This window comes from Haliaeetus leucocephalus, unplaced genomic scaffold (assembly GCF_000737465.1).
Source record: "Haliaeetus leucocephalus isolate CR32 unplaced genomic scaffold, Haliaeetus_leucocephalus-4.0 Scaffold162, whole genome shotgun sequence".
Taxonomy (NCBI): domain Eukaryota; kingdom Metazoa; phylum Chordata; class Aves; order Accipitriformes; family Accipitridae; genus Haliaeetus; species Haliaeetus leucocephalus.
Genome location: NW_010972598.1, coordinates 8,669,343 through 8,684,751, shown reverse-complemented (window position 1 = coordinate 8,684,751; position 15,409 = coordinate 8,669,343). Strand labels below are relative to the sequence as shown.

Sequence of the window (15,409 nt, the reverse complement as noted above, 5' to 3'; positions counted from 1 at the left end):
TATTAACCAAAGGCATTTTCATTGTTATATAGATACTGTTGGCGTGGCCTTCCATTACTTTGCTAAAATTAGACCCAAAGGCTTTGTGTTACTGAAGTCCAGTCCTGATCAGAGCACGGAAGTGTCAACCATACACCTAAAAAGTTATTCAAACACATTTTTCCTCACTTAAAGACAATGACTGATAATCATCACCCCCCTCTTTTTCTCCATATATATATAAATACATTAAGTAATTACATTTTTATATGTAAACGTCATTCCTTAAAAAAGACAAATAAACAAACAAACATGTTTTGCTAAGTTTTCACTCTACAAAAGTGTTCTAATATATCAATCTGCTTTTGCTTCGGTGGTGGGTCGGACGCTCACGTTTAGGTCTCATTAGTCCTGGCTGTGAGAAGGCACTTGGGTGGAGGGATGGCTGAGGCACTCCTGGCAGCAGGGAGGTACCTGGTGAGTGGAGCACGAGGACAGAGGACAGGAGGTACACAAAAATAGAAACTGGGAGTACCAGGATGTACTGAGGTGTCTAGGTTGCATAGCATTTACAGTACTTTGCTGGTAATGCAGCAACCATTGCTCAAGCATCTGAAAGAAATGAGAAAAAACAATATTAATTGTGGTTGTCTTATTTTGTTAGAAAGTCAGTCACACAAGAACAGAGCTCCATCATGACACAGTATAGGGATGCAGCACAATGTTTGCCATTCTGCATTCTCCTACAAATGTGAGGACGTTTATATAAAAATAGATATCTGCCTATATAGCTAGAGGCACACACATATGTGTATGTGCACCTGTGTATCTAAATGTATACCAAAAAAATCATACGTAAGAAAACCTGGGAAAGCATTTTCTGTATTTCAGAACATTTTGGACAAGGCACTATAGACAGACATGCTCATTAAAAATATCTGCTCTCTCCTTCATGCCTCTTGAAAGAGGGGTGATCCAGAAGTAGCTCTCTGCCCGCAGGACACACTCAAATAGCCTACAAAGGAAAGTGGATATACAGACAGAATTCTAAGTGCATATCTCACTCAGAGATTTATTTCTATCTCATTTTTTCCAGGTGGGTAGTATTAAACATCTGGGTTTTGTTATTCAAATTGAGATTACTATAGGGGCAAAGGGCATTCATGGTATTTCAACAAATCAAGGTTTACTCCATGCTTTGATATTACAGATTGCTTTCTGTGACTAGAGGATACTTTTCATTTCCATATTTCATGCTTGCTCCACAGCTTATCAAAGGCTTCAGCATTTTCCAGGTATTTTCTGTAACTAACCTCTGCATTCATATTTGAGGTCAGAGAAATAGACCATCTCTTGAGAGAAGACAAAAAGACCTAATCGTCCACCAGCAAAGGTTGTATCATAGATTGGTCCAGAATCCACCATGACTTGTTTCCCTTCATACACTAAAACTCTGTAAAGAAGAGGATAATTTAAATTAGACAAGGAGGATAACGCAGTGTCCAGTGCTAAGGGCTGGTAATGGTTCCCAAGAACTGAAACAGAATTAATTTTAAGAAGGCATCAGAAAACCCAACTTCATTGTAAGGATCACTTCTCATCTGTATCTCACGCCCACCTGGCTGGCAGCCATAACACATTAATCAGAAGCAGTGGAGCTGTTCCATAAGTAATTTTATGCACACCATCTGCAAAAGATTTCCCAATTCTTTATTTAGAACAGTCATGTCTCCTGGAATGAACTATGTCATGTACTAGCATTCATTGATAAGCCCCCGTCCCTGTGAACTCAGAGGTTAGCACAAGACCTCGCCACATCACTTAGCAAAATCGTCATTATAGCTGTGTGAACGGCTGATTTATTTATCTTTAGGTGCAAGGGCCAACATCAGAAATTGGAAGAACCTTCCCTTTAGAGTCAAACAAAACATTAATTGGAGCCATGCTGAATCTCAATTTCAGACATTTTAAGAGCTTAATGAAAGCTGGAAGGATTTGGACACAAACAGCTAGACTAATAACAAATTGGAAAAGAAGGAGAACTTGGGTTTTTAGGGGTGGTGGGGGGGTTTTTTTTGGTAGTGTTTCAGGCATCCACCCTACAGCCAAAAGACCTCTAAAGATGCCTCCTCATTTTCCTTCTCTATCAGATAGATTACCCTTCCTTGAACTTGGATTCTCTACTTCTCAAGGGAGACCTTGAGATAGTCAAAGTTCTTCAGCTCTCAGTCTCTTAAAATAGCTTTTGGGCCAAATGAGAAATGACTCTATAGTCTGTTAATTAAAGCAGTCTCTGGAGGAAGGGATTATGGTCCTGCTTCAGTTGACAATACATGAGTTATACAAAGCAGGATGGTTTCACATGAGGATGAACACACTTGAGCAACTTCCTATAACTCACGGGTTCAGGACAGATTTCTACTTAGGCAGAAATGCACGTCCAGCACTTGCTCTACCTTGAAGTGTTTTATTTTCTGAAAGGTGCCTAAAAACAAGTATGAAACTGCTCCCTGAAAACAGTATTTCATCGATGGTAATAAGAAAAGCAAAAAGAACGACAGGTTCACGTAACCCTGTTTAACATAATTCTCAAAATTTCAAGAACCTAAAACGTATGGGAAGAGTTTAATAAATTATTCATTCCACCCCAAAAAATTAGGCAGCTCTAATCATGTTACTACTAAATTGCTATTTCTGTACAAATAAAATTGTTTCACTAATATAGACATGAAGCCATTGATTTTATTTATTTATTTTCTATAAAAACACCCTGAAGAATGAAGGAATTTAATGCCCTGGACCACAGAATTTGTCATGCTAGATTAATCTAATGGGATACTAGTTGAAACATGCTTTGCCTGACACTAAGTAGATTCCTGCAAAGGAAGATACAGGTAACAGCATCACAAACGAAAAACTCAAGTTTCCTTTTGACCTGTAACAGTCAATGCTTTGCACTGCAATACTTCGATGCATGAAACTCTTTTCTTTCCAAGAAACAGATAACTTAGTAACTTAGTCTATCCAAATTTGTCTACCCTTTTGTCTTTCACAGCCAAGTGAAACTCCCCTGCTCATAAGCACAAACAAGACCTTAAGAGGTAAGGTCAGACTCTGCCCTTTGAAAAACATCCTTTACAGTTACAGTAGTTAGTAGAAGATAAAATTGACATGGACAGTTAATGCTCATTCTTTGGAACATCAGATAAACAGCTGGGCTCTAAGGGAAGTCATACACCATAACTCCTTGTGTGCATTACAGATGTGCTCATGGATACTTCTGCAGTATCTCGGATAAGCCACTATGGGAGACAGGATGCTGAAGTAGACAGGCCGTTGGCCTACTTCCCTGTGGCAATTCTGATGTTTCTAATTAATTTCATTCATTCAAATTCCAGAGGCTGGGGAGGAATCTCGTGTTCTAATCTTGCTTTGAGTTTTGCTTAGGAATTTTTGGTCCCTTTACAGAAGAGCTATTGAGAAAGAATTTTATTTTTTTCTTTAATTTAAGAATATTTAGCTGATGTAAATATTGAACTATCCAGACTACATTAAATACATCTGAAAAGGAAAATATCTTATTCTAAAGAAGACAAAATGTCACCAAATTATTGGAACAAACTGTCACACAAGTATCATTATCAGAACTAACAAAGAAACTGATAACATAGCTCTTAGTTTTGCTACTAGAAAATATAGAGGTGCAGAAACATTTCTTACTTTATTAATCCCGTTTTAGGCCTATGAATCAAATGCCACCTGTAAGCAGTATAATCCTTCCAGCCAATATTCTTGGGATCATGCCACAAAGTACGCACCTACAGTAGGAATACAAATGCCTTATTAGAAACAGACTGTGCTCTAGTAACTGTACATCCACTACAGTAACTGTACATGCAGCCAAAGCTTATTTGCTGCAGAGCATGGAACCAAAAATAGTGTTTAACATGGTATGATCAGCAGACCTCTTTTATAGGCTGAGAGCAATGAAAATTTCTGTCTTAAATTATTGATCAGTTACTCATCTGTAGTTTCATAGCTGGAGTCACCAAAGACCATCACAGCACCGAACCTGACTTCCTTTAGGAAGTCCTGCCCGTTTGCACACCCCCCCACACACTGCCAGAGGCGACGCTACTTTTCCTATCTGTATGAGCACCTCCACCAAAGGAGAGGGACTGAGGCTTGCACAGATGTTATTGCCTGTGGCCTGCTCCTTGAAATCTCTCGCACTCAGTAAAGGTCCTTTTCCTGCAAGGAGCTCCAAAGTGAGAAATTCCTATCCACATGCGAAGTCCCACTAACTTCATTTCCAAAAGGCACAAGTTTCTTCCATGGCTGGGCCCTATTTGGAACAGCAGCAGTTTTTCTCTCTTTGTTTTCACTTCTTTTCTCTTTGGCTGTCACTGGTTACTGAACTCTAAACCATGTATAATTCAAACAAGCTGGAATGCCAAAGAAGCAAGTGCCAATATAGAGGTCACAAAGGATTTGTGGATAACTGAGACTTCTCACTCCTTTTTCTTTGGACCACACCACATCTTCCCTTTTATACATGTAACTTTTTCCATTCATAATTTTTTATACGTGTAATGTTTTCTTTGAAACACAATGCAAATGTTATTATTGACACCAGTAATATGGGAAATGAAGAAAAGCTGATAAACATCTGCAAAAATTTGAGGTGTGAAAGGAGATTCTTTTCAAGACACCTCCCTTCCTTTTAAAATATTAGCCATGCATTGTTGGCCTGAAGTGTTAAATCTCTCACCTGTCCAGGGGTGTTTCCTGTGTGCCAGAGAGCATTTCTCAAGTGTTCACCGGTACCAGTTGTTGAATTCACTACTTTGAGCGACACACCAGAATAGCCATAAGCTCTAGTGGGTTTGTCCTCCCAGTAGGTCTGAGTGACCTGCTTCCACATCAGAACATAAAACCGACTGCTGGACTGGTAGCCAAACACAAAGCCAGCATAGTCATCATCACGGTCTGTGTTAACATAGAACGTCCCACTGAAGTCAACAGAGCTGAACTCATCGTAGCCTGGGAGAGGATGGAAGAGACAAACCATTGAGTTACAATGCTGGTTCAGTCCACCCACACCCAAGAGTCCCAGCTCTATCCTGAGTTTTGCCAACAGTCATAAATTATCTTTTTCAGTTTCCTTACCTGTAGGAGAGGAGGTAGTCACACTTGCCTACCTATAACATGGACGCTTCTGGAGAGAAGTTGTTTACAAGGGGCATTGGAGACAGTAGGCACTGCACTTATATCAAGTTCTGCTTATCTTCTGTGTGTTACACTCAGTGATGAGACGAATGGTCAAAGGCAAACAGTACTGCGCTGTTTTTAATTTGGGCATGTACACTGTCCCTGTGTGTCAGTCCGAGGCTTGCAGCACCAAAAAGCTGTGTTTATCTACCTTTTTTTTTTTTCCCTTCCCTTATCACCAGATCACTGGTTACTTGTCCATAGACAACAGCTGACATCCAATACTTACCTACGGCTATTCCAGGATCAGAGTTGGCAGTCTGCACCAGTTCCTTGCCTTGGTGGCGAATAACCCAGTTGGGATCAATCTGAGCTGTTCCCTTGGGGTCCAGGGGGACCATCTGGAACTTTCTGAAATCAGTTTCACTGATGGCATTGTTTTCAGGGCATACATCGTAAATATCCGGGACATTGTCATTGTCAAAGTCATCTTTGCAAATATCACCTCTGCCATCACCTATAAGCAATGTGAATAAGCAAATGCAATTGTTAGCAATTTGTTCAGCCTTCCTAACATCTCTCCCACTGATGGAAGAAATTTATGATACATATATGTTATTCTCTTGTTTCCCAAAGAACGCTCCAAATCACTCCAAAGAAAGCTTCATTCTCTGAAAGTACATTTGAAATGTTGCTGGTAAGGACTGAAAGAAGTCATCAACTTAGATCGGGTTCAAAATTGTTGTTAATAAAACTGTCCTGTCGGTGGTTTATGACAGTGATCAATCTGGCCCCAGTCTATATGCTGCTTTAGAATCGGGGTGGGAAAAGTTGGAAGTTTGCTATATCGATGTAATTCACTAATGCTTGTATTACATTTTCAGTTTGAATTGTCCCAGATGTGGATACAACACCACATTTTAATATGATCAGTGTAAATGAATTCAAACAATAGCATTAAAATCTTAATGTTCTTGCACGTTACTAAATCCTTATATACTATTGAAGATACTAAACTTTCTTCAGACTCTTTTATCTCTGTCTTAAGATTCCTTCAGCAACAATACATCTCAGGTGCTTCAGATTGCAGAAGTGTCACCTCTATGTCAGAAGAAAGTGGGGACAGTATTGCAGTAAAATATGCATATGTGCTTAGTCCCTCTTTCACTTGTGGGTAGAACAATTTGTCTTATAAGAAATGTAGTGCTTCAGAAAAATGTAAGAAAAAAGAAAGAAATACTGTATCCAACAGGACTAGCCTTGGAGGAATGGAAATATTAAGTTTTGTTACATGACTTGCAAGAAGCTTTTTAGAGAGCCTAAAAATATGTCCATACAGCTCAGCCACAGTTGTGCATCTGCTCAACACTTTTACTATGCTCAATATTTTTTAAAAAAATAATTTCCTTTCTTAATTTACCCTCAATATTGGTAGAAACCAGGAGATGTGACTTGCCTTGAATAGCAGGTGGTGAAAGGAGGCATCTAAAAAAACAAACCAAACCTCATTGCCAATGCCACTGTTATTCAGTGGCATACAAAACACTTGAAAATAAAGTAGAAAAACTTGGCTAGACAAGTATAGAAACAAATTCGCAAATGGCTCTGACTTTTACAACAGAAACCACTGGATATTGCACTGGGTACTAATGTAAAGCCAGAACTGCCAGCTAATTTGTTTCTATCCTCATGTAGCTGAGCATCTGCTTTTTTTTTAAGTGTTTGTGACCACTCTAAGAATATGGGAATTAACACAATGGGAAAGAGCAATGATCCAGCTCATTCAATACTGACCTACTAGATGCTTCACAGACAAATGGAAAGCTACATTACTATGCCTAACCAGCACAGCATTATCCAAGTATGAAGCTTTCAAAAGGAAAGCAGAATGAGTTTTAGGCAACAGCCAAAAAAAAAAAAAAAAAGTAGAGAAAGCTGAAGTATCCAATATGTCAAAGACTTTCTGCAGTTCAGATACATGGTAAAATGGTCCCATTTTCCACCCTGGCAATCAGCCATGGAGAACTCCAAATCCTGACCAGCTGTGTGCTCCTGCACCTGTTTGTCTTAGTACTTATTGGAGAAAAGAGAATGAATTTCTAATTTTATTCCCTTTGCCAATATCAAAGAGGTAATTCTTGAGTCACAGGAGAATCTAATTATTCACTGAAAGTCCTGCTGATGTTCATTTGGTACTGAGCTGCTGCTGACAACATTGATTCCCTATCAAGGAAAGTTAGAAAGCATTTGTTTACCCAGCCACGTCCAACAGCTCTCTCCAGGGCCTCATCTTTATATGCTATAGCGCACATCTTCAAGAGCATGGGAGCATCTTTTGGCTTTATTTATCACTTTTCCAAGATTTCTGTTGGACCTGTCACTAATGATAGTGATGAGCTGGCTAAAATGTTTAAATTTACACTTTTTGTGAATCCTTACTCCATACATAAATGCAGTCTCCCTTGCAAGATCCAGGTGACAGACGACTATAACAAACTATCCCAGTTTGGGGGCACCCTTATTTTGGAATATTTCTGAAATTAAGGGGCTACTCCAGGGACTTGCAAGTACAAAGATATTCCAAATATATAATTGGATTGAAGGGTTAAGTAATTTAAGAACTACTACTGACTACCAACCAGAAACTCCCTATTGCCAGCAGTTGTCTCACCAGGAAATCAGTCAGGGCTCAGGATTTTATCTTTCTAAATGTGCATAAAACCATATTGTGTAGGTACTAAATTCTGCTTTCAATTTCACCAGCGTAGCCATGGAATGACTCCAGCAAGCTCTATAACTCAGAACAGAAATTGCTCACCTGTATTTATTGCAAGTGCCATTACTTACAGATATATTATGGTGGGTTTTGAAGGATCATAAATGTTTTCTAAATTACATTTATGATTATGAAACTATCACTATTTCATTCTTGAAATACTGCCAAGCATAGAGAAGGATGATTTGAGAGGGACTAGCAACATTTTCCCACAGAACTGAAGAACAACTATGTATCCATGTTTTAAACTGTAACATTTACATAGTCAAGACATAGTTAAAGCTACCTATAAAGCAAATTTGAGAAAAGCTGCTCAGGAATCTTTTTTACAAAAATAGTTAAAAATTAACAAGAATTTTAGACTTAAAAAAACTGGAGAAACAGTCTGTTTTTCAAAATAAAACAGAGCAGTAAACCATAATTTTTTCCATTTTAGTTTTCAGAAGATAACTTATTTTGAAAGCAAAGCAGCTCATTTTTCATTTTTTAAGACATCTGAAATTCAAGCTATTTGAAATATTTTCCCAGATCTGTAATATTTCAACAAAGTGAAAATCAGAAATATAAAAAACCCCCAAAACTTAATTTTGATTTTTAAAGTTGTTAAAGGTGTTCTATAAATAAGTATGTGTGTGTTTGAGCCCCTGTCAAAGAGGTTTCATAATGCTCTAACCCTGGACCAAACTGGCCAGTTCAGTTCCACTGAAGTTCATGGTGTCTCAACTGTCAAAAGCAGCTCAGTTTGATCTGAAATCTTTCTCTTCATCAGATGTTAATACTCCAAGATCAGAATCAGATACTAAGAACTAAATGAAATTCATATGACATTGTTCTTACCATCAGAGTCCTCCTGCTCAGGGTTGTATCTGAGGCGACAATTGTCCCTGTCATCTGGGACACCATCATTGTCATCATCAGGATCACAGGCATCTCCTTTACCATCTTTATCATGGTCAGCCTGGTTAGCATTGGGGATGTAAGGGCAGTTATCCTGGTTGTTCTGGTGGCCATCTTCATCTATGTCCTCATTGTTGTCACACTGGTCACCAACGAGGTCATTATCTGCATCAGTCTACCCCAAAAAATTTGAGAGAGTAAATTTATTATTGTTGCTGAACACAAAAGTACAGATTGCCTGGTACTTAATTTCTCAACACTTCTCTTCAAGGACTTCTCTGGAGACTTCTCTGATACATTGAGATCTGACACCCTGAGATATGAAAATGAGCAATACAGATCCACCTCTTCAGCTCTACAGTAAACAGGGACTGATAGCAGTTCCTGGGTTCTTTCCTCTGCCCTTGTTCTGATGCTACCATTAAGAAAACCATCTCTAACATTTACCTGGTCTGGATTATGCATCAACGGACAATTATCACACTGATCACCAACTCCATCACCATCTGTATCACTCTGGTCTGTGTTGTAGACGTAAGGACAATTATCTCGTTCATTAAAAATGTCTGCAAGGAAAAAACCAAAAGATTGAAGAAATCAGAATGATATAGCATCCAGCACAGACAACCATAGACTGCAGGAGTCACCAGTAAAGAAGCAAAGCTCTTAAGTGGTTCATAGGCTTTCTGACTGCTACAACATTATTGCTACAACATGAAATAGTGAAAAGACTAATATTAGAAAGAAAAATGATGGTATCGATTCCACTTTTCTTGCCATGATAAAGTCTTCTATATGTATTTTCCTAGGGAATTTTGCTAGAGTAAGGGCTGATTATGTCTTAAGAGTTTAGCCCTCTTTCACAGAATAACAGATAAAGAGGCAGGTTATTTTTCTTTTTAAATAATTTGGTTTGGATTTTCTTCCCACACTCTAAGTAATGGCATAGAACGCACAGCTATATCATGGTGGAATTTCTGAAGAGTTTTGTTTAGCAACAACTGCATTAATGTTCAGCTGCCTCAGCACTAAATAATTTAATTTTACTAGAACATGTGCATCATTTATTGTACAGCATGCCAAATTTTCAAAAGAAACTGTTCCTCCTCAGGAAGCTTTTCTTATACAACCAACAATCTCCTTCAAAACTATAATATGTTGAAAAGAAACAAAATCAAGCCACGTTGGCATGTCTGTCTGGAAAGGATACAAGGACCCTTTCCCACATGATATGGTCCCTGGGTATTTGCATAATCTTTCAGCCAATAACACATGACTACGTTTTTCTTCAAATGCAGAACTACCATGAGCATTACTAAGAATGTGATGATCAGAAGGATGAGAGGACTTCAAAATGTTCAGAACTTCAATCCAAAAGTTTAAAATGTTACTGAAAGAAATCCAAAACTAGATTTCTTCAACTTCTCATACTTCTGGATTCTCATAAATTGAAATGCTGCATGGTTATGAGTTTTGAAAGACATTTAAGTGCTTTCCCCCTCCTTAATTCTGATCAAATCTGGGTCACATAGGCATGTACTGGTAGATGAAATAAACACCTTTAATAATATTTTAAGACACACAAAAAATGTATATTTGGATTACTGTGAGCTTTGCATTACATTCATAGAAAAGCAGATTAATTTCCTACAGATATTGTCTTAACCGCACAGATGTTCTGATGTTCTTTTCCCTCCCTAAAAAGGAAAAAAAAAAGGCAACAGAAGTGTTATATTAGACCCTGATTACTTTGGAACACAGATGAAGGAAAGAATTTTTTTTAAGATTACACTGATAAAAGACTTGCTGTGATTTATACTTGAATAATATCCATTGTAATCCTTTAGGGACTTTATGGACAACTACACTACACAGGACAGATGAACCTGTCTTCCCTTTCTTCTGCATTTTTGAGCTGCTAGACCCAATTTTGTTCCATGTATAAAAGCAGGTAGCCCATTTTACTGGACATAAAGCAAAGTGTACTTGTGGAACAGCACTTAATTCTCAAAACTGAAAGCATACCATCTCCATCAATATCCACAGCACATGAGTCACCCTCCCCATTATTATCTGTGTCAATCTGAGCAGGGTTGTGCACATAGGGGCAATTATCACAGCGGTCACCAACTTCATCCTTGTCATAATCAAACTGACGAGGGTTGAACAGAAGAGGGCAGTTGTCCTGGTAAGAAGAAATAGAAGATTTCAGAACATAAATCACAACTCATGAGAGCATACTATGAAGTGATAACTCCTCCTGTTCATCTTGGACAGAGGCCAAAATCAAACTATTAATCCACTATTTTTTCAATGGACAAGCTGTACCTACACTGAAGATCTCAGTGATAACAAGATGGCATCTGGACAGCCTGGCTCACTGTCTGCTTTTGTGTTTTTGTACAAGCCATACGAAACATGTTCCACACCTCACTAGGAGAGGAATAGGCATTTTAAACTGGATCTGTACTCACATATTTCAACAAAAGTGTATCACTGGTACATGTGTTTTTTAGAAAAATCAGAACGTGTTGCAAAATCAGGCCAACTTCAACTGCATACTGTATTTTTTGGAAAAAGTTAGAAATGATACTCTGACTTTTTTGGAACAAACTAGTATCAATATTCTCACTTTTAAACCACATATTTTGATTTTTCAATTTAAATAAAGACTGACTTTTTTGTGGGTTGTGTTATATTGCATATGATAATAAAATGTAGAAACTTTCAAAAATTAAAGTTAAAATGAAATACTCTCATTGCCCCAAAATATTTTTTTCCTGAGACCATTTATTTTAGTGGAATTTTGAAAATTTAATTTCAGTTTAGTCCCCAATTTGGAAGTCTGCCAGAACAAGAATTCTTATGTTTCACACATCCCGAAATTACACATGGACTTTTGCACAGGCATGAGGAAGTACGCAGTGTGGAAAGCAAAGAAGAATGAAACCAAACCAAAGCAGTGGGAGTGAGTGCTGTATCAGTATCATGGAATCTGAAAGGACGTCATATGGAAAAAATATTTAAACTACTTTTCCTCTGCTAAAACAAAACCCATTTACTAGGAAATAATATTTTTAGCAAAACATTTTAAATTCCTCAGAAATACATTTCATATACTCAAGGTCAAGATATAGAGGCAAGTCAAAATTTTATACTGCTCATAAAACAACATCTGGCTACAATTTTTCAACTATATGTACTACATCATATTATTTTATCAAATGATTCTTTGGTTTTTGAAATATTCCAAACAGGTTCCATCAACACAGTTCTAACCCAATGTTAACCATCTGAAGCTCTAGAGCATCTAGGCTCCCTCTGAAGGGAACAAATTGGAACAGTAAATTCCTAAAACAAATTCACTCATCCTAAACATGTTCGGAAAAGGCAGGGTGAAGCCCACTCTGGAGGTGCCTCTGTCCTTTTTCTGAATGTCCAGGGAGCACAGGTTTAGACTGCCTATCTTTTAGGGTCTACAGGTAAATGAATTTCAGTCTTGTGGGCAGATCTAAAGGAGGAAAGTATGAACCAGGCTAGGTATCTTCCTCCTGTCATTTCCCCTTGATACTGGCTGTGTTTATAGTTATTATTATTCATCATAACTTGTTTCCAACATACCCCAGATGTAATATTTACCAGCTTTTCAAATACAATGGACCTATCATTCTCCCATTGCAAAATAAGAAATCCAATCCCACTTTCCATTAAACTCTTTTCATGCACATGACTGAACCCAGAACTGATACAGAGAATGAAATTCAGCCCCAGGTTCCCCAGGCTGCTTTGCTCTCCACAGTGCTACTCTTCTTTGACCCAACACAGCTTTATTCTGCACCAGATATCATTGAGGGAAGGCAGTGCAGAACAACTCAGCTGAAGCTCTGAACAATAACGCTCTCATCTATTGCAATGGTTTTCCTTAAAACCAGATGTTTAGGTCAAATGTACTGAATACACAGAAATGCATCTTACTTTGTCATCTTCAACACCATCATTGTCATCATCCTCATCACAGGCATCTCCTTTGCCATCTTTATCAAAGTCTTCTTGGCCAGAGTTAGGCAGAAGGGGGCAGTTATCCTGGCCAAAAGAAATAATCAATACATTATGTTTACATTATGTCAGAATGACTTGCCTGGGGAGAAGAGTAGATACGGTACACCAGAGACTATAAACCAAGAACAATCAATCACAGATACTTTTTAAAGTGCCTGTTTGTTTGCTGCCAAAGATAGTAGTTCATTTGCTGCTTTCATATTGTAAAGTGAAATGCATCTGCAAATCATTCTATTTCCCAGCTCTCCTTCTGTTAAAGGGATGTTTCCAGTAAATTGTAGATGAAACTATCTAGCAGAGAACAAACACACCACATGCACACACATGCACTCTTACATCAACTTTTTATAGACAACTCATGAAGTATGTTTAAGGATTACATATAAAACGATCAGGTTTGGTTGCCAGAAGAATAGACACAAGCCAGGGGATGGTCTTCAGAAATAGTTGTTCATATGGAAAGTTACTGGACTGAAGTAGTACACAGCAATGAAGGGGAACACAGTAAGAAAGGGTTTTGAAAAACGTGCCTTTATACTGTTCTGCAGAACAGTACCTTTGCACTCCCATGGCTTTGAAAATAAAAGGTAAATGCGTCCCTTTATTTTGTATCACAGCTTTGTAAAGAATGATTATTTTAAATGAGGAAGTCTTAGGTTACACTGAAAAAAGCAAGTGAAATAGTTTGGCAAACTTTTAACATGTATTCCTTTTTAAGATACCAAAATCAGCTAAAAATGGATTGCAATTCTACCACAGCTTAAGAATACACACATCTATAAAAACCCACTCTGTTATTCTCACTTTTTCTCAAATTCCGTATCTACCTCAGACGAAAACTGAATCTGCCAATAGTGCGCAGAAATATCTTTTTTTGTAACACATGCCCTAAGAAAATGAATATTATAGTAAGATTCCTGGTCCTGTTTTCAATCTTAGTGGTTCTAATACTATAGATAATTTAAGAAAAAGAGAAGTGGAAAATTTGTGATAAATATCAAAACCCCAATGCAACTCCAAATTTTTTATGGCACTTTTTTACCAAATACCCGTGAACAGCCTTGACTGTCCAACTCAACACTGGTTAGCAGTGATACAAAAAAAATTTTTGGAAACAATGGAAGAAATTAGTTGAAGCTTGCTGAATCACTTTGTATGTTTCTGTCTATATGTTTTTCTGTCTCTCTGTATTCTCTACAGATTCAAGTCCAGTTTCATACAAATCAAGTAGTAAGGTAGAGATAGCAATTTCCTATAAACTTTGCAAAAAGAGGTAATAGGCTACAGGGGAGAGATCCTACCAGTGCACCCCAGAAGCTTCTTATTAGATATTGGAAAGAGGACTTATTAGACATCACACCTTCCACCAGGGAACTCAATCTTGAGGCACAAACACACTGGAAACTAGGCTTCTTTGGTTCACCTATTGACAAAGCTGTGTTTTGGTATGATAATTCTTATGGAAAAAAAATGCTACTTTCATGTGAGTGAAAGAAATTTATACTAAAAGATAGTGCTAAGATTTTACTTTCATTATTATTTACAACTACTTGTTTTATTCATATACCTTTGCTTAGACAGTGAGCTAATTTTCAACCATTATCAGCTCAAGGAAAGAATCTTTAGTCTGTTTTTTTAAAATAGAATTACTCAACTAGAATATTTTGTAATGAGTATAAGGATCTGAAAATACCTGGTATTTTTAAGGTTTTTTTGGGCCGGGGGGGGAGGGCGCAGGGTCCCCTTCAGTGATGTACTTGTGTCTATTAGATCAACACATATATTATAGAAACCATGAATCAACCTTTGGAAACAATTTTTTCTGAATGGGTTCAGCATGTTGCGTTTTTAATGAAAACTAATCATTGGCCTTACATCTTGAGTCAACATGTTGCAGATTCCGACGACAGGAACCAAAAAAGAATATATGAAATGCAATAGCTGAATTGCCTGGATCCACCATGAACAGACATCAGCTACAGTTAGGAAGATCAACATTTGAGGCTCAAATTTCCATCGAAGTCTGAAACTCTTCTGCTGAGAGAGCCCAGATTCACAACTTCAAGTGGATTACACCCGAGTGACTTCTGACTCTCTCAAACAGCCTGATTTCAAACTTTCCTAGTCTCTTGATCTGTGTTTTGTTTTTTTAACCACTGTAGTGGTCTAGAACTCTGTCATTTTTGCATTTCTTTCCTCATTTTTTTTTTTAAGCTGAAGTTATCATGCTAGAACTTCATGAGAGTTTAGAGGTAGATCACTTTAACATGGAGAAGGAGAAACCAAAATGTTTCAGGGCAGTAGGGGAAAAAAAAAAGTATCTAAAAACCTCAGGAAAGAAAGCATTGCCCTTGGAGCCACAACCGATTCAGCAAAATACTTGAGCATCTGCCCTAGTGAAAGCATGTAGGTAATCCAGTGTTGTCAGTGGTCCCATGGGCAAGTGTTTAAAACTGAGCACTTGATTATGCCTTCTGCTCAGATAAA

At 37.8% G+C, this 15,409-nt stretch overlaps 1 protein-coding gene across 1 annotated transcript in view; it reads right to left on the bottom strand.

Moving 5' to 3' along the window:
- Positions 1-337: 337 nt before the first annotated feature.
- The window catches only part of THBS2 (thrombospondin 2), a 31,318-nt gene continuing 16,246 nt past the window's right edge, over positions 338-15,409 (bottom strand). The window contains exons 13-21 of the mRNA XM_010562704.1: positions 12,839-12,946; positions 10,889-11,048; positions 9,311-9,429; positions 8,804-9,038; positions 5,480-5,707; positions 4,751-5,022; positions 3,700-3,797; positions 1,293-1,432; positions 338-591 (exon numbers count right to left, since the gene is read on the bottom strand). Coding sequence (XP_010561006.1) covers positions 584-591; positions 1,293-1,432; positions 3,700-3,797; positions 4,751-5,022; positions 5,480-5,707; positions 8,804-9,038; positions 9,311-9,429; positions 10,889-11,048; positions 12,839-12,946 — 1,368 coding nt within the window. The 3' untranslated portion in view covers positions 338-583. The remainder of the gene's footprint in view (positions 592-1,292; positions 1,433-3,699; positions 3,798-4,750; positions 5,023-5,479; positions 5,708-8,803; positions 9,039-9,310; positions 9,430-10,888; positions 11,049-12,838; positions 12,947-15,409) is intronic.